We start from the raw sequence: 24,462 nt of genomic DNA, 5'->3' as shown, positions 1-24,462 counted from the left end.
TATCATCATCTTCAACATATGAACTCAAACCTAGTCACACTAACTATAAGAGAAGTTACAGCTCCTAAAGAAACAGAAGAAAAAAAATATGCTAGCATAAATTGTGTGAGAAGGAAATAGTAAAATTGAAACCAGTAGACAATGGAATGAATAGACAACATGAACGACACAACAATTAAATCAAAACAATAGACATACAAATTTGAATGGAAAAAGTGCAACAAAATTTAGGATTTTGTTACCACCTTTTTGTATTCCAGAACCAACTACATCCTCTTAATATACCATAAACAAATACATGTTGCATCACATCTTCAAAATGACCCGGATCTTAAAATACACATAAATCACAAAAATGATTTAAAATCAAAACACGGATTAAGATTTATATTAACTTTCTTCAGTGGAACAGAGGTGAAATTATCACAACATCCTAACCTAATTCAACCTTTATATCCATTCCATTTCTTTCCATCAACTTTCCCAACCTAATTCAAATTCACGGTAAAACTATATCGCTTCACAAAACTCACCACAACAACGGATCTGTTGCTTGGATTCTCTATCGTAAACCTCTCTCTGAATTCAGACCTAAAAATCACAAAACAAAAATCATCAGAATCAAATCGAACTTCAACAGAACAAATTCATAACGTAAACAATCACCCTTCGGTCGCCGTCTTGGATCCATCAATTTGTGCGTTCAACAAATTGATGTGTGCAAGCGAGTAACTCGCTTAAATGATTGAAGCAGAAAGAAAAAGAAATCGAAAAGGCCATGGTCACAGCAGCAGTGTCGCAGAGAGAAGGAGAGAGGGAGAGAACTGACCGTGCGGTAATACGTGATTGCATAAGGAATGGGGGAGAGGGTTGGCGGTGGTGACGATGATAAGAGGAAGAAGAAGAAACGCGTGAGAGAAAGAGAGGAAAAATTGTTAGGTTTAGGTTTAAATTAGGTTTAGTAATTAAGATTTAGGTTAGGGTTAAAACAGGAATTTTAGTCATTAGGGTTTAGGAAAAATTAGGGCTTCAAAATTGGCTTGGGACAACTTTTATATATAGAATAGAGAAAGAGAGGAAAAATTGTTAGGTTTAGGTTTAAATTAGGTTTAGTAATTAAGATTTAGGTTAGGGTTAAAACAGGAATTTTAGTCATTAGGGTTTAGGAAAAATTAGGGCTTCAAAATTGGCTTGGGACAACTTTTATATATAGAATAGATACCGAAACTATCATTTCTCGTATAATTAAAAGAATCATATCTTTTTATTAAGAAAGTATAAACATCTTTTTTTTTTATAAAGAATAATAATTATAGAAATAGTTATTTCGAAAAAAGTATAGAATAATTGTAAAAATAAAATAAAATAGAGATGAAAAACTTTTATTAATTAAAGGAGCATTAATGCTCATTTTGCAATGGTTATAAGGTTTAACACTTAATAGTATAACAACAACAACAACTTTGATTTTTTTGAGAGAACAATAATTTTGATTAAAAATATACTTTTAATTATGAAAAAATAAAAGTTGAGTCAAAATACAAGACAATTTTCTAAAAAAAAATATCCATAATTGTTTTTTTTTTTGTCGCTAAACTTTATTAAGTGTCAAGCGTTGTCTCTAATTTATAACTTTTTGCTTCCCTATGGTTTAATGGAGAAGTTCACAGAAAAAGCAACATAGATTATACGTCGGTAGTCCTCGTGAACATAGCTCAGTTGACAGGGTCATGCATTGTTTTATGCAGGAGTCGGGGTTCGAACTCTAAACACCCCATTTATTTACCTTGAAAAATGTGAATTCTAGCCACTAGACTACTTAACCAAAAAAAAGATTATGCGACTGTAGAACGGTTGGCTGTCAAGTATATTGGGAAGGTTCTAACTGAAAGTGACTTTTTTTTTTTTTTTTTACGAATTATTCAAGTGAGATGACAGAGGTTGGGTTGAGAAAGATTTTTTATGATTTAGGTGAGGTGACTGATGTGTTCATTCTGAAGAAGAGGGGCAAGCAAGGAAAGGTTATCGCGTGTTTGAAATGTCAATGTTTTCCTAAGAACCTTCGAGAATGTTTGGTACGGGATTATAAACTCAACGTGAGTCGTGGTCTATATCATGCCAGTTATAGCAGTCCTAGGGAATTTGTTCGGTGTCTCGGAGTTGTAATCTTCCTATTAATCCCAGCATTCCAAACGGGGGTGTTTTCTTCAAATGGAAGGATTGAAGGAAATTCTAGTTCGCAAAAACTGGATGTATGTGTTCTCAATAGATCCTAACTAATTGGTAGTATAAAGAATTTGAACTCTCAAAGTGTGAACATAATTTGTTTGAACTTTTTATTACATTAAGAAATAATCTAATGAAAACATCATACTTCAAACAAAAAACATTAAATTTTTTATCTGATATTGATATTGAAATGCTCCAACAAAAAAATTCCTACGAGCATTTATAATTGCAAATCTTTATCAACGCATTTGTTCTTTCTTATTCTCACTCTCGTTTCATTACTAGTCATATTTGTGATATGTTCAAGGCTATTCTTATGTTCTTTAAGTTTATCACTTAAATGCTTTTAATCTCTCACTCCATTGTTTGCTAAAAGACTCACGTGGATGCTATTTTGAAAAGTGAACAATATACAACAAAAACAATATACTTTATCCATATGTTTAGAGTCAACAAACCATTTTCTTTCTTTCAAAAGTCTCTTCATTACTCAACTTTCTGAAGGAAAAAAAAAATAAGAATTTGAAAAATGTCTAGAAAGTCTCTCTACATGAAATATGTGAGATTAAACTCCCAATGACACCTTTTTCAATTAGTCTCTAGTTTTAGAATCAAGAATACCACAATTTTTAGGATCATAAATATCAAAAGGAGGGATGATGTGGTCATGGTGCCTACATCAACATTTTACATACAAAGAACATTATCATTGTCATTGACGGGGTTGTCTTCATTCAAATTTTTATTAGATAATTCAAGATTATCGGCCACCAAATGCATGTTTTCGCGGCAACATTGTACGATCAAATAATGAAACAAAATAAATATAATAATAGAACTAAATTGTGTTCGTTGCTGAAGTTGACAGCCTTTGTCTTTAACTTGACGTTGCAACTTTGTCTTTCACTCATGCACCTTTCTATTTTGTTATACGATGCTATAACTTTGTAGTTGGAAATCAGATATTTGAACTTTAGTAATACCACGTGATAAATTTTAAACGGATTAACAAAGAGCTAATAAGCCTTTAAGTATTGTTTTATTTATTGGGCTTAATGGACCCCTAATTCTTTTGGCTATTCTTTTCGAGTATTACTTTTCCCACCCTGCTGCCTTCTCACGCGCCCTGCAAAATTTCCAAAATACCCCTGGTGCGGATTATATAATCCGGACCAGATTGTTAGTGATATCCGGAAAACGGATTCCGGAACCGATGTTTGTTGCTTTTTTGTGTCTTTCTTTGATGTCAAGGGTCTTTGTTGACCGTTATATGAACCCCACACAAGCTGCAATGCAATTGCAGGGTTCATATGAACGGTCAACAATGACCATGACACCACCGACACCCCTAAAAAACTAGAAACATTTGAAGAAAATGGAAGAAAAGAGGTGAAGTGAAGAATGAATGTATTTGTTGAAGATGGAAGCCTATTTATAGCTTAAAACAAGTCCTAGGTCATTAATACAGTCAATGAAAATGTGTTAGTGGTTGTAACCGTCCAAACCCACATTAATGGCTCTCTTTGAAAAGAATCCAAGCTCTCTTTCAAAAGAATCCAATGCTAAAGCGTTCCGAATTTTACATTCCGGAATGCCCTTAGCCCTACAAGAAGTGCCAACTTTTCCCTCGTTCACCATTATCGCATTAATTCGGAAAATATATTCCGGAAAATAGACGTGCATTCCGGATTTTATATTCCGGAATGCGTCAGTCATGGCCGATAGTCTGCACCGCAGGTTTTTGTCGGTGGTCAGGTCAAAAAAAACGCTTTTACCACGTTTTTTGACTGCATTTATGACCTCCCAACCGTTTTTGACCCACCCCTCCCTATAAATAGTCTTCCAAACCCCACCATTTCTCACACCATCCTCTCCCACCCTCTCATCCTCTTCTTCCTTCTACAACCATGGTTTTCCATCGTTGGCCTTTCATAGATAGGGGTCTCGTTGAAAACTTTCAGGGTTTGTATGAACGGTCAATGAAGATGGAACCGCGCTGCAACTAAGTGCGGTTCATCTGTGGGTCATGTGGGTCAGTGTGGTTCTTAGCTTCGCCTGTCTGGGCGTAAGTTTGAGAACCCCCTACCTCCCTCAGGGGCATTGTTTTATTCTTCCCGCCCTCCTCTTCCCTCCTCCTCCGGTTTTCCTCCAATAGGTCCACTACTGCTATGTCCTATCACATAGCAGTGGTTAGGCTCTTAAGAGATTAGAATTAGGCTCTTAGGAGATTAGAAATAGATTTAGGATCTTATGTAATAAGCTTAAAAAGCTTGAAAATTATTGTAATGTATTGTTCATATATTAATAAAATGAGTTGTTTTTATGTTTGTGTCTTTTTATTTCTGTTTTTTATTTTATTTGCATTTTATTTTACGAATTGTAAAGCTTAAAATTGCAAAAGTTCTGGTAAAACATTATTCTGGATTTTAAAATCCGGATACATCTGCAAAATTCTAACAATTCAATCCGGAAAACGTAATCCGGATCAGGAGTAAAATTGGAAAAAAATAGGGGGCGCGAGGAAAGACATAGGGTAGGAAAAGTAATACTCATTCTTTTCTCACCTATGACCTTCTCACGCGTTTTTTTTTTTTACAAAAGTGTTCATAGGGATTTTCGGATTATAGAATCTGAACTGAGTTTTCACCATGTTTCTGGGTGGAAAATGAGTGTTTCACCAATTCAAATTATACAATTTGAAAACCCCATTATAACAGGACGTGTTTTTTTTGTTTTTTTCGGATTATAAAATTTGAAAACTCCATACACACCCCTCTTGTGGCAAATATTCAAGGAAAATTGGTTTGAATTATATAATTCGAATTGATCAGCACAAAGAATGAGTCTGCTTGAGACAGAGATAGTCAATTTAAGAACTATACTAACCATCATAACCACCCTCCTTGTGTTTTAGGTCATCGTTATATGTTCCCATTGAGACCTAGTCAAAAATTCGGTTTTCAGCCTATTTGATTGGATTGTTCAGAAACTTGCTCAGAAAATCAGAAGAAGAAAAAATTAAGGATCATGATCCCGAGGTTCCGCCCCTCAATCCAAAATTTTATCGTTTTGATCGATTTTTGATTTTTTTTAGTTTTTCATATTCTCATAAAAGTCCGAAATTTTTTTGCATTACCTTTATTTGATTTTTAGTATTTTTTGTGATATTTTTATATTATCATATTTTATTTGACATGTTTTATCATTTTTTTTACTTTGTTTTTTGTTGTTTTTAAAAGCAAAGCTCAAAAGTGATGAAATGAGAGAGATTTTGACTGCTGCTTTAGGGTTTGCATATTTTGAATATTATAATCCGAAAATCACTAAAAGTCGTTTGGATTATATAATCCGAACCAAGAATGTTTTCTTTAAGAAAAATAGGACTAGTGAGTCAAAAAAAAATTTGTATATTTTTTATCCCAATTTGAAACTTAGTTTTTGGAGATAGGGCAGTCGCCCTCTTCGTGCTGCCTCATATACGACTCTTGAAAAACAAAATTGTTTTTGTCAGTTCACGAATTAAACCGGTGTTTCAAACACAATTCACTAACTGAACCGCACTTAAACTGAATCCGAACTACATGAACTGAAGCAGTTAAACTGTTCAGTTTTCCTGAACTATATTTCTGGTTCAGTTCAGTTGTTGTCGAGAATCGAACAATTCATCTACTGAATTTGCACATTTTTCCAAATGGGTTAAATAAGCTCCCTTCTTTTCTAAGGCTGGTTGTAATGAGTATTTGGGTAATTTTCTTGTCTAAGAACAAGAACATTAGTTATTGGTCCTGCAACATTCAAAAGATTGACATAAAATGTAAAAGAATGTATGAGAACACTCAATGTTAAAAACAAATGTGATTGATACCGCATCCTGAGAGTGATTCAGTCATGAAAACGAAACATTCCATTAGAGTATAAACTAGAACGACAATACCAGATATAAACATGCAGGTTCGGCATATATAAACGTAAATTAAATTCTATCCTAATATGACATACATCCCTTTTAAAGAAAGACAACTCATACTTGACAATCTAAGATTGTGATTGGCAGAGTCGGTCCATTCCTAATATGGCATCCATCCCTTTTAAAGGAAGACAAATCAAACCAACACGAAAAAAGATCGCTTTGACAAATTAAGACGAAGAAGGAGTACACACTCAACAGAACACACTCAGGCCTCAGCAGAAGTAAAGGAATGAGATGCATTAGAGTCAAAACTCACAACTAATAAGGGCTGTTGGTTAAGGAAACACGTTGGCGTTTCAGTTGGCGTTCTTCTTGAATTTTCTTCCAGGCCTTTTCTGCAATGTAACTCCCGTGCACTAATGTGGAATAGCTAGTGAACTCATGTAGGACTAAGTTGACTCGGATATCAGGCCTTAGTCCCAGCATAAATCGATTAATTTTCCACTTCTCACCCTCCGGGTCATAACGATAATGACATGAGAACCTAGCTAACTCTTCAAATTTGGTCAAATATTCCGCCACAGACATACCTCCTTGCTGAAGCTGAATAAATTCTCGTTCCTTCTGTTGCCGCATACACTCTGGAAAATACCTACCAAGGAACACTTCTTGGAAATATTCCCAGTTCATTGGGTTTCCCTTAGCCATCACGCTGGCTCTTGCCAAGTTCCACCAATTATTCGCTTCTCCCTTAAGCATATATGCAGCAAAAGTTACCTTTTGTTCATCCGTGCACTGCAAAATTTCAAAAATCTTATTCAATTCATCTAGCCAATATTGGGCTTCCAATGGATCATGCCCTCCGGTGAAAGGTTGAGGCTTGAGTTTTAGAAAGTCATATATTAATCGATTCGGGGCTTTAGATGGAGGTGGAGGAGGCTGAACTGGGCCACTGATTTGAGCGAGGCTATTCACCAAATTAGTGGCAACTGCTGTTTGTTCTTGGATAACTTGCATCATCCGCTCCCAACGGTCTTCATTAGGTTCCTGGGCTGCTTGAGTATTGCTGCTAGGCCTACCACGGCGTCCTGAATTTGCTGCCATAATTCTGCATATAGTACACAAATATTAAGTTGATTTACAGCAACAAAAATAACCCTATAATCTTATATTAACTACACATAGTACGATCGGTTCAACCAGGCTCTGATACCAAAATTTGAACACCTATATGTTACTTGTCTAGAAAATAATATAAAATAAAATATTAACATTTATAAATACAAATAGTTTAACTGTTACACACTTTAACAATAGTGGTACAAATTAGTTCTCACGACTAATCACAAGAACCAACTCTCAAAGGGGCAAAATACAGAACAAACTTATAAATACAGTTCTTAAACATAAACAGCAACAGCTACATAAAACTTCAGCTATTACTCCTTAGCGAGAATTAAATCTTAGTGAGTCCCGAGGGGCAATATGTAAATGATAATAATCTACAAGAACTCGAATGCAATAAGTAGAAATAATAATAAGACATAAGAATCTTTTATTAAGTTCCTTAGAGATTAGTAACCCAAGAGATCCTAATCTATGAGTAAGGTAAGTCAGACGTTGTGATCGCAAGAGGCCTACTTGTTCTTCCCTAACCAAATCCTCCTTTGTTGAAGAACAATTCCCCATTTTCTAAGGCAACTCACCGTAAGTAAAAATATGATTCTTGTATAATTCATTCATGTACAAGCTGAAACCATATTAATGATACTCACAAATGCATATGTTTATCATAATTAAGGTCTTTATGTCATTTAAACAAATTCTAGTTCGCATCATGTATTTAAGGGTTTTGAAGTCCACTATAATGATTCATTACTAGTTTGAATTATTAAGATATAAGGACGACGAAGCATTAAGCAGTCACATGATCATTTGATTAGATGCTTCTAGACTATTTTTTGTTTTGCTTTCTATTCAAGTTTTCCAAGTTTTGTAGATAGAAGTCCATTCACATTTATCTGATGTAACAAACCATTTTCCTCTTTATAAGGAACAGATCCCAATGAATGAAAGGAGGAAAAATTACTGATTATTTTCTTATCCTTTAGTAGATAGTTTTGGAGAGTTGATCCCTTCTCGAATTGGGCATCAAAAGTCATTAGTAACCTTAACATTGGTGCTTTCATTTTTTTCCTTCATGCCTCCCAAACCAAATCAGAAAATGGAGGAAACCATAGCTCAACTTCAAGAACAGATTTCCAAACTTTCTGAACACATGGATGAATCCACCCAAACCCAGTCTTCACTCACCACCATTATCAGTGATTTAGTTGACAAAGTTGCGAATCTGCAACCTCAAGGACACCCTCTCCCTCCCTGAGCTCACAAACCTCATCCACCTTCTTGAAAACACCGAAAATCAATTTACCCTGTTTCTATGGTTCAAATGTGCTGGATTGGTTGTTTCAGGCAGATCAATACTTTTGTTTTCACCGGATTGCTCCATCGCAACGAATGGAAATGGTAGGGTTCTTTATGACCGACGCCACTTTGAGCTGGTTCAAGTGGATGCATAGCAAACTCTCAACTTGGGACGCATTTCTTCGCGTGATCGAGATACGATTTGGCCCCTCTTCCTATGTCAATCATCAGGTCACATTGTTCAAACTCCGACAAGAAGGTACTGTGGATAAATTTGAATCTGAATTTGAAAAAATTTCAAACCGTATTTTAGGTTTGCCCCCTGATGCACTACTTAATTGCTTCATTTCTGGATTCCGCAAAGACAAATTCAGCATGAATTAGCCCTTCATCAAATTTTCACCCTTCCTCAAGCTATTGGCTTAGCTAAGTTGATTGAAGCTAAGCATGCTGATACACCCAAACCCTCACACAATCCCAGCAAGAAACCATTTCCACCACCTCCAAATCCTCCATCAAAATCCAACCCCCCCCCCCCCCCCCCCCCCCCCCCACCTTACCCATACGTAGATTACCTCCGGCGGAGATGGAAGCTCGTCGTGCCAAAGGGCTTTGCTTCAATTGTGATGAGAAATTTCACCGTGGCCACCGATGTGGTCCTAAACAATTTTTGTTGTTACTTTGTGATGACCCTTCCGCAATGTTACCGGAGACACTTCCACCTCCAGAAGAAGCGCCTCCCCCATTACCACCATTGCCTACAAATTTAATTCGTGGGGGACCTTTGGATACAAATTCAGGTACAGTACAACTGACACTTTTTTCCATCTCTCAGATGCTGCTTGTGATGGTGATTTGGGGCCTCAAACACTACGCATGATGGGTACCATTTGCGGATTTGCTGTTTCGGTGTTGGTGGATACCGGAAGCACCCACAACATTCTGCAACCCCGAATTGCTAATTTTCTCCAGTTACCTGTTGCTGCAATCTCACAATTTTCGGTGATGGTGGGAAATGGTGAGCATATCTCGTGTTTTGGAATCTGTGAGGACAGACAGCTGCTGTTGCAGAGTCATCGTTTTAAGGTGCCTTGTTACCTCTTACCAATATAGGGCCCAGATATGGTGTTAGAAATGGCGTGGTTACACACTCTAGGCCCTGTCATTGCAGATTTTGATGTACCATCATTATCGTTTAGCCATAATCAAGCCTCTATCAAACTGTTAGGCAGCTGCAACACCCCCACCCCTGTTATGTCTCACCATCAAGTATGTCGCTCCATCACAACCCAAAGCGTAGCTCAAGCATATACACCCTTACCTGTTGATTGTCCCGCATCCACTACCCCCTCAAAGAACATCCCCACTCATACCAATCCCCATCTTAATCAACTCTTGACCCAATTCTCCAGAGTCTTTGCTGTTCCCCATGGTTTACCCCCCACCTGCCCACATGATCACCATATCCACCTATTCCCCAATAGCAAACCCATCAACATCAAACCTTATAGGTACCCGCATTGTTAAAAAACAACCATGACTACCATTATTTCCGACATGCTAGCTGAAGGTATTATTCGCCCAAGTACGAGCCCGTTCTCATCCCCGGTGGTTTTGATTAAGAAGAAAGATGGGAGTTGGCGGTTTTGTGTGGATTAAAGGGCCCTCAATGCCATAACCGTCAAAGATCGTTTCCCAATTCCAACGGTTGATGGTTTATTGGACGAGTTACATGGTGCTTCGATTTTCTCTAAGATTGATCTCCGATCCGGGTATCACCAAATTCGCGTGGCAGCAGGGGATGAACACAAAACAGCGTTTCGCACTTACGACGGCCATTTTGAGTTTTTGGTTATGCTGTTCGGCTTAACTAATGCACCATCATCATTTATGGCAGCCATGACTGATCTACTGCGCTCCTTTCTTCGACAGTTTGTCGTTTTTTTTATGATATCCTTGTTTATAGTAAGGATAAGCAGTCACATATTCAACACCTATAAAAAGTATTAGAGGTATTGCTCGCTCCCCCAGCGATGGGAAACAGAAGCTGCCGGTCATCTGGCCTAGACTCCATTTCATGGCGAGGGGAATTGGGCGATAATGATAGAAACAGTAGCAGTAGATTTCCAATTAAACGCTGCTGCCTACCATTGCTTATGCTCGAAACTCGATCATACCAAGTTACCAATAAATTGAACCCAAAACTTAAACATTTAACATCATACCAAACTTAAACAAGATCATGGTACTTAAAATCAAAATCAAGATGAGTACTAGGAACACTTCGTGTGGGTCCCATCATATTTGAAAATGGGTAACATTTAAAGTTGAGGAACCCAAATAAAGTGGTGGGACCTGCATGATTTCACTCAACAAGAAATAGAGTGTTAAAATGAGTTTTCCCAACACTACTCAACATGCAAAAGCATTAACATTGACAGAACCAATTCCTAAATCATTAACATATATCAGTCATCACTCATCACTATCGGCAAACAATCAATTTATAAATGCAAAATGAAAATAACAAACATTAACAAAAAAAAAAAAAAACAAAATCAGTACACTATGATTTTTCCAAAACTTTTCAATTCAATCCTTTGATGCCCTAAAATAAGATTTTTCAAACATGCAAGAAGGGAGGAAAGAAAGGGACTCACTCACCCCAAAAATTGAGCGTCCTCTGACTAGATTTTCCTTTTCAGTAGCTTGCATGCCATCTAATTGATTGTGGTTCGCCTAATTGACTACGGCTAGTTGGAGTATGACACGATTCAGTGCACGTGTATTTAGATGGGTTTTACAAAAGAGAAATGGTAGGAGTATTTGTAAAACCATTCTCTTTCATACTAGTTTTTACTTTTTTTTATTGTTTTAGTTTTTGTGAAAATACCTTATTTTCTTTGCAAATTAATGGTTGTCTCATAAGTTGTTATTGAAATAGTTGTTCAAATAACACAATTTTTATTGTGACAACTTTCTCTCTCATACTCATATTATTTTTTACTTTATCCCTCTATTGCTTTGGTTTTCGTGCAAATACCTACTTTTTCTTTGTAAATTATGGTTGTCGCATTGGTTGTCAACCAAATGGTTGTTCAAATAACACTCCTCTAATTTTATTGAGGAATGTTATTTGAACAACTCTTTCTTAAAACAACTTCTTGGACAACTAAAATTTACAAAGAAAATTAGGTAGTGGCACGAAAATCAAAGCAATAGAGAGAGAAAGTAAAAAGAGAATGTGAGTTTGAGAGAGAAAGTTATCACAAAAGTTGTCAAAAATTGGTTGTTCAAATATCATTTCTCAATTTTATTAGAGTTGCGTTATTTTGAACAGTTATTTTAATGACAACTTTTATGACAACCATGAATTTACAAAGAAAATGAGGTATTGACACAAAAATCAAAGCAATAGAGAGAGAAAGTAAAAACATAATGTGAGTATGAAAAAGAAAGTTGTCACTAAAGTTGTCAAAAAATGGTTGTACAAATATCGTTTATCATTTTGTTAATACTTATGTGCCGTTTTTCTTGAAGTCACTAGTTGAAAATCACTCATACTATATGTGCCAAATTATAAATAATTTTGGAAAAAAAAATTTGTCCAAAACTATACGTTGTTTTACAATAAATTTTAATGTTACTTTTTCTATTATACAATTAACTATTTATTGTCGAACTAAAGTGGGTTTTAAAATTAGAACAATGTCTATTAACTAATTTCTTGATTTCCATAATTTTCAATTTACGTAATTTATTTACTTAACTAATTCCTTGATTTCCATAATTTCTAAATGAGTAATTTAATATTTACTTAAATAAAAAATCATTTCTGATATGCATCTGTAGTGGACCTATTGGCTTAGTATGATTTGAATCAAGACAAAGTTCTGACCATCTGCCAGAGAAAAAAAGAATTTTGATGATAACAATTGTTAAATTATATTAGTCTTTGGAGCTGCGGGTACAGGATGTTAGTATTTGATTTGAGATCCAAAAGCTACATCCATCTTCATAGTAACAACCTCCTAAGAAGAAACCATCAAAAATTAAAAATAGAGATGAACAGATCTAGATTTTATTAGATCTAGCATAGACAACAATTTGCTGCTCAAAAGTTGAAGAGATGAAGATGAATTATGTATGAGAGAAGAGAGCAACATGATTGACGATGAGAGAAGGAGGGATGAGAGAAGGAACATGGTGATTTGGGTGGTTATTTATGAGAGGGGGCGGCTGAAAGGTGTTTCTAGAGAGAGATTATCGTGAGACTGAGAAGAGAATTGGAAGAAGGATCTAGAATGAGGGTTTAATTTTCTTTTGTTTATTGGTTTGGGCCCAATTTTATTTTGTCTCTTAGCATTCTTTGGGTCAAACCTACATGTATATGTGTGGATCGGTTACATTGAGGTACCATTGGTTCAATATATTTGGACCGATCCGTGTGTGTCCATGTAAACCCATTTCTCCCGCCCATCCGATTGAAACCACCCGTTTCAGTTTACATTGGGCTGGGTAGCCCAGTTTCGGTCGGACAATATTTATTTGTCCAGCCCTAATAAAGAGAGTCTTCTTCCAATAAGAGAAATAAATGACTAAATTAATTTCGTGTTTTCACCTAGGTACCATATGATTGTGGTTTTTTTTTTTTTTGAGGGAAAACATGCTTATAGCATTTCATTAATAATAAGAGTTTCAATACAATCGGGTATATCAAAATAAACTGCGGGACTAGCTAAGGACGTGGCCTCTCTTGCAAGAGCATGAGCAACCGCGTTGGCTTGTCGCCTAACAAACTCCACCCTAGAGTTAGAAAAGAAATTGCTGAACAGCGAACGACAGGAGGAAATAATGCAACCAAATTCGGACAAGTCGTTCGTACTAGAAATGAAAGCATCAGCTGTTGACTTTGAGTCTGTTTCAAAATCCACATTGTCAAACTAAATATCACTAATAGCAACAACACGTATATTATATTATTCCCACAAATTCTAATAACCTCCATCACCATAGAGGCTGCACTGGCATCAAGGCAACAATATTAATTGTAATAAGATCCACTATCAATCCTTCAAAAATATATGTGATGCACTATAAAAGTAATGGAACAAGGAAGACAAGAATAATGAGCACGTGCACCTTTGTCTCTAAGACCAACCCTCACTGCTAATACAATTGATTGAATAGCCAAGTATTAATAAAGAAACCAACCTCTCACGGCAAGGAGATGGCAGAAGCAAGAAACCAAATAGCCCATGCAAACAATCACAAACCAGCGAGCACCCCAAAGAGAAAAACTCAATTGTAATAACAATTGCAAGTAAAGGAACGACACCTTGAAATTTACGATCAAGCACAGCTGCAAAAACGGCTATTGGATTCACCCATGAAAGCTTCAATTTCAACCAAAGGATGATGGGAAAGTATGGTAGGAACTAGCACAAGGCAGATCAATACGTCCAGGGGAGAAAAATTCTCAGCGAACGACGGCAAAATCTCACAAGGGTAGCGGCGGCACAAACCCTAGGAGCAGGTCAATTGATGAAGAAGAAGGCCAAAACCAACTTAGACTCCAGCAGCGGTAACAGTTATAGTGGATTCATCATTGGATTCGCTGCAGAGTTATCAGTTGCTATTCATTGAAAACTTGACTAGAAAATAGAAAATATATGATTGTGGTTGTTATGTTGTTAGTTTTTAATCAAAGGGGAAATTCATTTATGCATGTCATTATTATTTTTATTATTATTATTATTATTATTACTACTACTACAAGCGAAAAGACGGGCACTCACGTGTCCGTCTTTCCGCTCTTTTTTTTGCGCTAACGCTTGAAAATTATGAACGATGTTTTTTTTATATATAATTTTGATTTTGATTAAAACTAAGAAAATAAATGTTTGATGCTTGAAAATTATAACAAACTAAACTAACCATAATTATCTATTTCATTGACACCAACATTATAAAAAAAAATATATAATATAATTTTTTTTAATGATACCAACAACAATTTTTATTATAGTAAAAGTTTTTAAGAGTATAATTGGAATAGTGAAAAAGTACATATAAATATACTCATCTAGTTTGTTACATTTTTTAAATGATAATGGAAAAAATTAGGCATATATATATATATATATATATATATATATATTCATATCATGTTTGTTACATTTTTTTAATAATTAAATTTATTCTTATTTATTTGTTACATGTGTTATTTGTATTGAAAATTGAGGACATTTTTGAAATAAGAAAAAGCCAACCCAAAAGAGTTGGAAGAAGTTATTTTCTTTATATATAGTATAGATTTAAGCGAATCATTTAAGCGGATTATTATTATTATTATTATTATTATTATTATTATTATTATTATTATTATTATTATTATTATTATTATTATTATTATCATCATTATTATTATTCAAAGAAATCTTTGTTTATGGTTTATCTTTTTTTTTTTTTTTGATATTTATGGCCTTTTTCCTTCTTTTTGAGGGGGCCTTCTACTTGTTTAGTGTAATTTATGGTGTATTTTCGTAATTTAATTATTGGCAAACTTATATGACATTCGCTAAATTATCTAAATTTTTGTCTTCAAATACATCCTTAAAGCACTTTATTAAATTAATTCTAATTTTTCTCTACTTCATTAGAAAAATACATTAATCTAGTAAGATTGTTTATTTCCACTTATATCATTCTATATTGTACTTCTTGTAGAATTTCATATACAACTTTTTTTAGGTTTCTCCTTCTGAAATAATTAATCGATGGGTTTCTTGTTAGTCTTATTTCTATTAAAATTTGACATAAACGTATGTTTTGTTAAATAAACCAAGTAGAGAAAGGAGGAAGCTATTTCAACCAACTTTTTTCAATTTTTCATTCATTTTTATTCATTTTCTGACCATGTTTTCGCACTGATTCAATAATGGATGTTTCAGTTGATTCCTCCAATGAATTGCCAATTGAGATTGAACCTTCTACTGTGTTGCCGACTCTTTCACTTGAAGTTGTAGATGATTCCGTAAATGCCAAAGTCGAGGATCCCCCCTACCACCACCGAAAGATGATATTTCTTTAGGCGATGCGAAAGTAGACGATGCTCCTCCTCCTATTCCTCATGTTGTACCTCCAGATGTTGTTGTTTTTATTGATCATTGAGAACATTTTACCACCAAACCAAGGTTTGCCACACGAAATGATTTGTTGGAGTGAGTTCGAGAGGAAGCAAGGAAGCTAGGATTTTCAACCGTTGTTGGTAAATCAGATAAAGATGGCAATGAAAGAAAATCATTTGTTACTGTGAAGAGTTGAAAGAGGTTATTTTCTTTATATATAGTATAGATTTAAGCAAATCATTTAAGCTGATTATTATTATTATTATTATTCAAAGAAATCTTTGTTTATGGTTTTTCTTTCTTTATTTTGTTTGAAATTTATGGCCTTCTTCTTGTTTAGTGTAATTTATAGTGTATTTTCTTAATTTAATTATTGGAAAACATGTATGACGTTCGATAAATTAACTAAATTTTTGTCTTCAGTTGGTAAAGGTTTGACATCCATTTTAGGGGATTAATTTCCTCTACTTCATTAGAAAAATACATTGGACTAGTATGATTTTTTTTTTTCATTAGAAAAATACATTGGTCTAGTAATTTTTTTTTTGGGTGGTCGGGGTTTGAACCCCAGACCTTGCATATATTATGCACTGTTCCTACTAACTGAGCTAGCTCACGAGAACCAGTAAGATGGTTTATTTCCACTTATATCATTCTATTTCGAACTTCATATATAATTCCATATACAACTTTTTCGGATTATCTTTCTTAAATTTTTATTTTATTTTGAGACGAAATATATTGTTAAATTACATTAGTTCTTGGAGCTGCGGGTACAAGATACTCGATTCACACAATAAAACTATTAAATTATTTTAATTTTTGGTTTTAATTGTTTATTTTTTCATGTTTAGATCTTCAATATTTTTGTGTGTGTTAACATTCCAGTATTTAGCTTAAGGAGTCCTAGATAATCAGGAATTCAGGTGATAGGTAAATAAAGTCTAAACAAAAATTGTTCCACTTCAAATTTAAACGCAAGTTCTCCCCAACAATTCGTTCTTATGTGAATCTCATTGACCATATATATATATATATATATATATATATATATATATATGGGGAGGGATATTTTGACTCCAAGAGTAACTCTTTTAAGTTACTCCAAATCACGTCCCTCCATTTTGTTTTAATCCAACGATGCTAATTAGTTATTAAATCTTCTCACATGATCAAGCACCATCCTACTTTCCTCTCTCATTGCCTGGTTGCAGCTTCGCTGAGAAAACGAATGCTTTGTTACCTCTAATTACTCGGTCCTCCCAACATTTTCTCAAAATATCCTCTTTAATTATCAATTACAAAGTAATCATGAATAAAATTGCACAACACCTTCCATTGGTCTTTGATTTATGTTATTGAATACCCACATAGAATTCTGATTCGATTGACTTTCCACAATGTCTTTTAGATTTCAATAATTTCATTCTCCTTTCTTTGAATAACAGGAAATTTTAAGATTTTATTTCATGTATAAAATTATCGTTGAATAGGTGAAATGAGGTGGATGGGGATAGATATGGCGGACACTGTAAATCATAATTTGAGGAGAGTCATGTGGTAACATACAAAAACATATCTAAAAAATTTCCTCATAAAAAACTGGAATTACTATGAATGAGAGTAATCAATCCGTCGATCTACTCTTAGAGTTAAATCTATGTTTCTTAAGATCTGTGTGGTGTGGGGAGGAAGAAGACCCAAACCGTTTTTATGGAGGAAATGATTTAATAGAGCTTGATCATGTGAGAAGATTTAATAATTAATTAGCATCGTTAGATTAAAACAAGATGGAGGGATGTGATTTGGAGTAAGTTAAAAGAGTTACTCTTGGAGTCAAAATATCCCTCCCCTATATATATATATATATATATATATATATATATATATATATATATATTTGTTTGTAAACGAGAAGGGATCCATTGACTCTCAGAGTAAGTGCAAAGAGTTACTCCAAATCATGACCATTCATTTTCATAATGATTAAAGGTTGTGATTAATTGATAATAATTGTTATGGTGGGGGTTTCATACTTCCTTCAATTCCAATGACAATGCACAGCGTTTCTTGATTCTTCTATTGTCTATGTACTCTCTCTCAACCTTCAACAACCTTTCATTCTTCAATTTCAATCTTTAATTTTTTTTTTTTTAAGATTGAGTCTCGATTCACAAGAACTCCACTGTTACTTTCATGTAATTGGAAACATTATGTGGGTTTCCTCCTTTTTCATTTCTCTTTTCCATATTCATTTTGTTATCTTACCTTTATTTTCAATTGATTGATTAATGCAATATCGTTAATGGGAGTTGGGAGACAACACCTTATATGAGAGAAAGAAAGAAAAAAACAAATCTGTGTGTATTGCCGACGATAAAATGAAGGAGGTATATATGTGTGTATTGCGTTGAACTTGAAAGAAGGAGTACAAGACCCTCACCATAACAATTATCTATCTATATCTATCCTTTATTCTTAAAGCTTATTACGTTAAGCAACCATTAAACCTAGAAATTTCCCTCTAATTGTGCTGCATTAAATACTTAAGTGGTTTACCCTAATATATTTCCCTCCCAAATGCATGCAAATTTGAATTTGAATTTTTTTTGTTTGGAAGCATAAGTTATTAATTTAGTTGTAGTAACCAAGATGTGTGGTAAAACGTGATACATTAGCCTTTTTGAATTTCTAATAATGCATGTTAAAAAAATTTCTAAACATCCATTCAATTCAATTTGAAATTCAAAATTTCTTATCCTAATCATCCCATTCAATTTGAAATTCAAAATTTCTCTCTCAAGACTCATAAAGTCTGCCGATACATGCACAACCTTATATGGCATTTTCTAGCTTCCCACTCAAATCTCTGTTCCCAACATAACTATTCATGTCTCCATGCAAATTAATATCCACATTATTTTCCATATTCATATTTGCACTACATTGTACATGGTCTATATGTGGATATATATATGTTATCTTAATAGCTTGAATCTCATTCCTTATTTTTGACTTCATACTCACAAGAGAGTTGCTGCTTCAGGTTCACGTTGTGATTGAGGAAAAAAATTCTAATTGCGGCAGGTGTCACATAGGGATTTTATTTAACACAGTCAACTATTCTATAAATTTCTATTTAAGATCCTCTACTCATGTAATGTTTCAATTGTTGGTGGATTTTATTTTTGTCCTGGCGTTTATAGTTTATACCATAAGGATTGCAGTTTTGCTGGAGTTGTAGTTTGGCTTTTTGTGGTGGTTGAGGTGTCACATAGGGATTCTTAAACTAAACAAGGTATGTATAGTTACAATAAGATTTTGGGGTTTTTGATTTGTGGTTTTTGTTCACAATTCCAATTTCATTTTTGTTTATTTCACAATTTACAACAACTATTGAATAAGATTTATTTTCTCAAGTTCAAATCTCAAGCAATTCAAGCGTTTATACAAGCTTATTATTTATATGTTTTGTAAGCATATAGATTCTTCAAGAGAATGTTGTGTTTTATTTTCCCTATTATAAGCCTTTGTTGCATTCAAGCACTGTACCTTTAAGACAGTTATAACAATATCAATTGAATCAATTTTGCACTTATTTGACATGCTAATGTATTTTTTTTTGTTTCATAATTATTATAGGACAATTGGAAGATTAATGAATTTTTTGCCGTTCAAAAATATATATAAAATGGCTAAAGCAAAAGCAAAAATTTATTTGGTATCCTTTTTGTGGTTGAAGTGGATTCTTGAAGAGTGAAATTTTGGAATATTTTGTATCCGGTCTGCTTGGCTATTTTGTATCTAACTTAAAAAAATCTTTCCTTGCAATATTTTAACAGAATATTAATGGAAGATCTTTTTAAGTCAGCATTTTCATTCCTCTCATCAACTGAATACAACTCGATGGGGAACAATTATCGCCAATGACAATATGGACTTCAAGTCGACAGATGGTGTGAAGGCAATTGAATGTGTATAATTTGCTGATATGACTTTGAGAAACCATCAGTGTTTCAACAACATGTCTTTGCGCCTATCATTCAAGGAAAATGTTTTATATTATACATGTTGGCTTTGTGAAAATGTTGGTCTTTGATTTTGATCATCAACTCTCATTCTCCAGACATATTCTCTCATGTATTCTTCCACACGGATTCTAGGCATCAAGTCTCCAAGCCTACACCTGTATTTAGAGTGTCTATGTAATTGTTTTTTAAATAATAATAATTATTGGAATCCAACACATAGATGTCATAAATAAAAAATTTGTAACTTAAAACAGCAAATTTCAACGGGTTATATTAATTAAGTCATGTCGATTAAGGTTGACTCAATTGATAAGGAATTGACATAGCGCTTGAATTGGGTTTCAAACGACATAATTTTTATCAGTTGTTTTATTCACAATGACTAAAAAAAAAGTTACTTCAAGAGATGAGTTGAATACGTCAAAAAAAAAATGAGTTGAAGATACTGATAGTTGATGAAGATGGTGAAAATACTAACGTGACTTCAAATGTGTGAAGTATTTCATAATGTATGATATTTGATGTATAATGTACGGTTTTCAAATTTTGTTAATGTCAAGATAATATGACTAAATCCTTCAAAAAAAAAAAAGATAATATGACTAATGTAATATGTTTTTAACGTTTTTATCATGACTTATTTCATTATATTTTTTTATACGTTTTTATCATGACTTATTTCACTATTTTTATTTTATGACGTTATAAATTATTCGCGCATGTTTTATTGGGTAGGACCCGTGCATCGCACGGGTCGGAGTTCTAGTATCTATATCTATATCTATATCTATATCTATCTATATCTATATCTATATATATCTAATCCTAGCATACAATGCATACCTAATTTGCCATCCTTAACCCTAATCCATTTTGGCTCCAACTAATCAAAAGTCATTTGTGAGAGTTACACAATTTGCTAAGCATATTAATTACACGATTTGAAATTCAAATTTTCCTTCTCAAGCTATTCCAATACCCCAAGTGCAAAACCCTACACCAATTCATTTCCCAGCTATAATAAATGATGTGTATTTCCCATGCTTCAACCACTACCCATGCAGTTACTATTAATGCACGTCATATCTGCCTCTATATATACTGAAGTAGTGCGTTTCTTTCTTTCTACCACAGATCTCACCGCAAGTCCAAAATCTGCTATCTTACCATTGTTAAACCGGTTAGCAACTACCTACCATTTGATGTTTGCGTTAACTATCCTTTTTACCTGACTAAAATATGGTTTAACATCCATTTTTATGTTTGTCTTTGTGCCAGCGCCCTTGAATCCGAATCATGTATCTAAGCTGGAGAAGATTGTACCTAATCATTTGTTTGATGCGGTTCCAGCACTATATTTCCATGATGAGATGAACTTTCAATTAACATATGAGAAAAGGCCAATAGCAGAGGATATTGATTGTGGCTTTTTGGTATGTAGTACACTTCACAATAATTTCATTTACTTTGACTACTCTATATCAAACTTATATAATTTTGTTTATTACAGGTCTTTGCCTACATTGGGTTTTCTCAGCTTGCATTGGATAGCTGAACAACCGTTCTGAGGATGGTTGACGAATGCGGGAATTTGTGTAATTGCACCCTGGAACTTGGTTTATGTATCGTGGATTGTTGACTTGATAAATTTAATGATTTTTCTACCTTAATGGAAGTTGGTGTTAACTCCATATGTTGACTCATCTCTTTTAACCCCATTTTTCCATCTTAATGCAAGTTTCATTTCCACCATTCTATGATAATTCATATGATAAGAAGTTATTTTCAAGTGACTTCCAAGTTAACTTGACAGATAACTTGGAACCAATCTTGATCGTAATTTCTAAGTTTGCAGTATAGTTTCTAATTTCAACATATGTTGATAAAATTCAAGTCATCAAGATTGGTTCCAAGTTTGCAGTATAGTTTCTAATTTCTAAGTTTGCAGTATAGTTTCTAATTTCTAAGTTTGCAGTATAGTTTCTAATTTCTAAGTGACTTCTAAGTTTACATTTTGAATTTTAAAAAATGGTGCATATGAGTATCAATTGCACATTCTTTTTAGGTAAATTTAGGGCTTGACTATATGGTTTTTGCATTTTAGCCTTCCTTGGCAGGGTCTGAAAGCTGTCACCAAAGAGGAAAAATATGACAAGATTCGTGAGAAGAAGTTATCAACTTCCACTGAGGTATACATTTTCAATTCCATAAAAATGTGGGACAAGCCATTACATTTGATGGGAAGGTGTCATCTGAAGGAAGTTAATCGTGTCAGGAATCTTGATTGTCATTATAATCTACAGTTCCTCTGGTGAAGTGAGCGGCATGATATTTGCAACAGTGAACATAAAAAAGAAGCTCCAACAGACTCCTCCAAAATACCTATATGAGAAACAAACAGAGGCGGTGGATCAGCCAAATATTTTACAACTATGGTATAGAATTTATAGAATTTGTGACAGTCAAAATACAATGACAGGAAAAGCCTGATAATAATATAACAGAGTCCAATTTCACACTCTGGATAAACAATTTTCTTACCTACTATTTGGTAGAAGAAATTCGCCGTAAAGAAGGAATCCAGCTGCTTGAAATATGGGAGTTATTCCCAAATACACGACCTAGGTTTGAAGTTCCTGTGGGCCTTTCAGGCTTAGAGACATTTTCTGCAGTTGATTTGGGCAAAGCCGATGAAGTGGACGGATCACTGTTCACATTCTGCACAAATTTATCTCAATCAGTTGAATTTCTTCAGCCAAGTAAAAAAAATCAAAACAAAATATCTTTGTGATTGAACTAACAGCACAAACATGACGACAGAAGTGACGCCACCATGTCTTAGCAATTAATAGAGGATATAGAGGTAAAATTAAGAAGAAATCCAATGGCAGTCGGAAGAAATTACTGTGACTTACATGTTTTCCCGTATGATTCTTAGCATTTAGATTCTTTAGATTGGATGGCTTAGGCTGCACACGCACATTTGGACGATCAAGATTGGTTAGCAGTTTTGTTACAGTAACTTGAGGTGAATTATTGATTCCTGAAAAGGAAATTAAGACATGTACATCATCAGGATGTAATCTGTAGACAGCATTAATCAACTATACTGCAAACTTATAGTTGAAAATAGAATTAAGTAGGTGTGCATGTCTTAACTTAGATGAAATTTCAACATATAGTTTCTAATTTGCAGTATAGTTTGCAATCAAGATTGGTTCCAAGTTATCTGTCAACATAAAATTAAGTAGGCTTAAATATGTGATTCGTCCCTGCAAATAGGGGCCGCTTAAAATTTCGTCCCTGCAATCGCTAATCCTTTTTTTTTGCCCCTGCAAAGTTTAATCAGTTAAAAATTCGTCCTTTGACCCAGATAATCACTGCCACGTCAGCAATTTACCAAAAATGGCATGGGAATTGACGAAAATACCCCTGGCTTATTTTAAATTTTGAATTTTTTTTAAATTAAAAAAAATCTGAAAAAATAATTAAAAATCATAAAAAATTTCGGACAAAAAAATGTTAAAATTAAAACTGAAAAAACTGAAATTTTTCGGAGAAAAAATTGTAAAAAAAAATTCGGGAAAAATCTGGAAAAAAATTTTTTTTAAAGAAAAAAAAAACCAGGGGTATTTTCGTCAATTCCCATGCCATTTTTGGTAAATTGCTGAAGTGGCAGTGATTAACTGGGTCAAAGGACGAATTTTTAACTGATTAAACTTTGCAGGGGCAAAAAAAAAAGATTAACGATTGCAGGGACGAAATTTTAAGCGACCTCTATTTGCAGGGACGAATAACATATTTAAGCCAATTAAGTAATAAGAAGTTATATGAATTAAGAAGTTAACTTGATTCATATACTTAACATAAATTTAGAAGTTATATGAAAAGGAACTTAAAATAGAATTAAGTAATAAATTTTATGTTGAAAATATAACTTTTGAAACTTTCAATACATTGAATGCACAATTTCCAAGAAAAAATTTCTACTTTTGGTTCCTTAACTTATGCCCCAAAGGGCACAAGTTAACATTTCCCTTTTTTATTTTTTTATTTTTTTCCTCAAAAAAAAATTTGATTATTATTTTTTTTTTAAAGAACTTGGCATGATTATTGTTGGTATTACCTAGGATACATTAATTATTACACAAAGCTCAAGGCAACTTTTGGTTCTCCAAAACAGATAGAAAGAAAGAAGAGCAGAACTCTGATATATATGTACGTACATCGCACAATCAAGGAAACTATTGGTACTTCAAGGAATGGTTTGAAAATATTGCTAATAGTTGAAGATGGTGATTGCATCAATAGTACCTCAAATGTGTGTCTAAACAAGTATTTCAAAATTTGTAGACATGAGAAACTGTTACCCTTTCCGGTCCTATTTATAAGAAAAAATTGATTTTTTAAATTCGTTGAGTAATTGATGTATCTTGCCTAAAAAATAGACCAAATACATCATTTATACAATGAACTAAAAAAGTCAAATGTTTTTATAAATAGAACCGGAGGGAGTATTAAATTTGCAGTCGAATTATGACATTAAAATTATATGTTCGATTGTACTACTAAGATTTTGCTTTTGTGTCATGTTAACTTGTGCCCTAAGGGCACATGTTAAGCAATCCTAAAATAGAAATATTCCATTAATATTTGTGCATTCAACTAATTAAAAGTCAACAAATTAAATGCAATACACGAATTCCAATAAAAAGTTTCTACATTTGACTCATTAACT

At 33.8% G+C, this 24,462-nt stretch overlaps 1 protein-coding gene and 2 long non-coding RNA genes across 6 annotated transcripts; all 3 read right to left on the bottom strand.

Moving 5' to 3' along the window:
- Positions 1–216: 216 nt before the first annotated feature.
- Positions 217–874, bottom strand: LOC146904602 (uncharacterized). 2 transcript variants are annotated; one of them, XR_015019369.1, is made up of 2 exons: positions 830–874; positions 217–591 (listed from the first exon to the last, which is right to left on the bottom strand). It is a non-coding gene; the product is annotated as an uncharacterized LOC146904602 (long non-coding RNA). The 2 variants fall into 2 exon arrangements; XR_015019367.1 differs by having other exon boundaries at positions 667–872.
- A 4,948-nt stretch (positions 875–5,822) lies between these two features.
- LOC146904601 (uncharacterized) lies at positions 5,823–11,459 on the bottom strand. Of its 3 annotated transcripts, XM_085726941.1 has the most exons (3): positions 11,228–11,392; positions 6,456–7,247; positions 5,823–6,014 (listed from the first exon to the last, which is right to left on the bottom strand). In XM_085726941.1, the coding sequence occupies exon 2, from the start codon at positions 7,241–7,243 to the stop codon at positions 6,458–6,460; it is 786 nt and encodes a 261-aa protein (XP_085583067.1). In that variant the 5' UTR covers positions 7,244–7,247; positions 11,228–11,392; the 3' UTR covers positions 5,823–6,014; positions 6,456–6,457. The 3 variants fall into 3 exon arrangements, with proteins under 3 accessions (XP_085583067.1, XP_085583066.1, XP_085583068.1); XM_085726940.1 differs by lacking the exon at positions 5,823–6,014 and having other exon boundaries at positions 6,111–7,247; positions 11,228–11,459; XM_085726942.1 differs by lacking the exons at positions 5,823–6,014; positions 11,228–11,392 and adding an exon at positions 8,229–9,081 and having other exon boundaries at positions 6,111–7,247.
- Positions 11,460–21,942: 10,483 nt separating this feature from the next.
- Positions 21,943–22,799, bottom strand: LOC146904600 (uncharacterized). The gene is made up of 3 exons (XR_015018256.1): positions 22,640–22,799; positions 22,266–22,442; positions 21,943–22,106 (listed from the first exon to the last, which is right to left on the bottom strand). It is a non-coding gene; the product is annotated as an uncharacterized LOC146904600 (long non-coding RNA).
- Between the last annotated feature and the right edge of the window lie 1,663 nt (positions 22,800–24,462).

Source organism: Medicago sativa, chromosome 7, assembly GCF_051527215.1.
Source record: "Medicago sativa cultivar Bolivia chromosome 7, Bolivia_mono, whole genome shotgun sequence".
NCBI classification, from domain to species: domain Eukaryota; kingdom Viridiplantae; phylum Streptophyta; class Magnoliopsida; order Fabales; family Fabaceae; genus Medicago; species Medicago sativa.
Note: the sequence above shows the minus strand (reverse complement) of the source record. Positions and strands in the feature narration are given on the sequence as shown.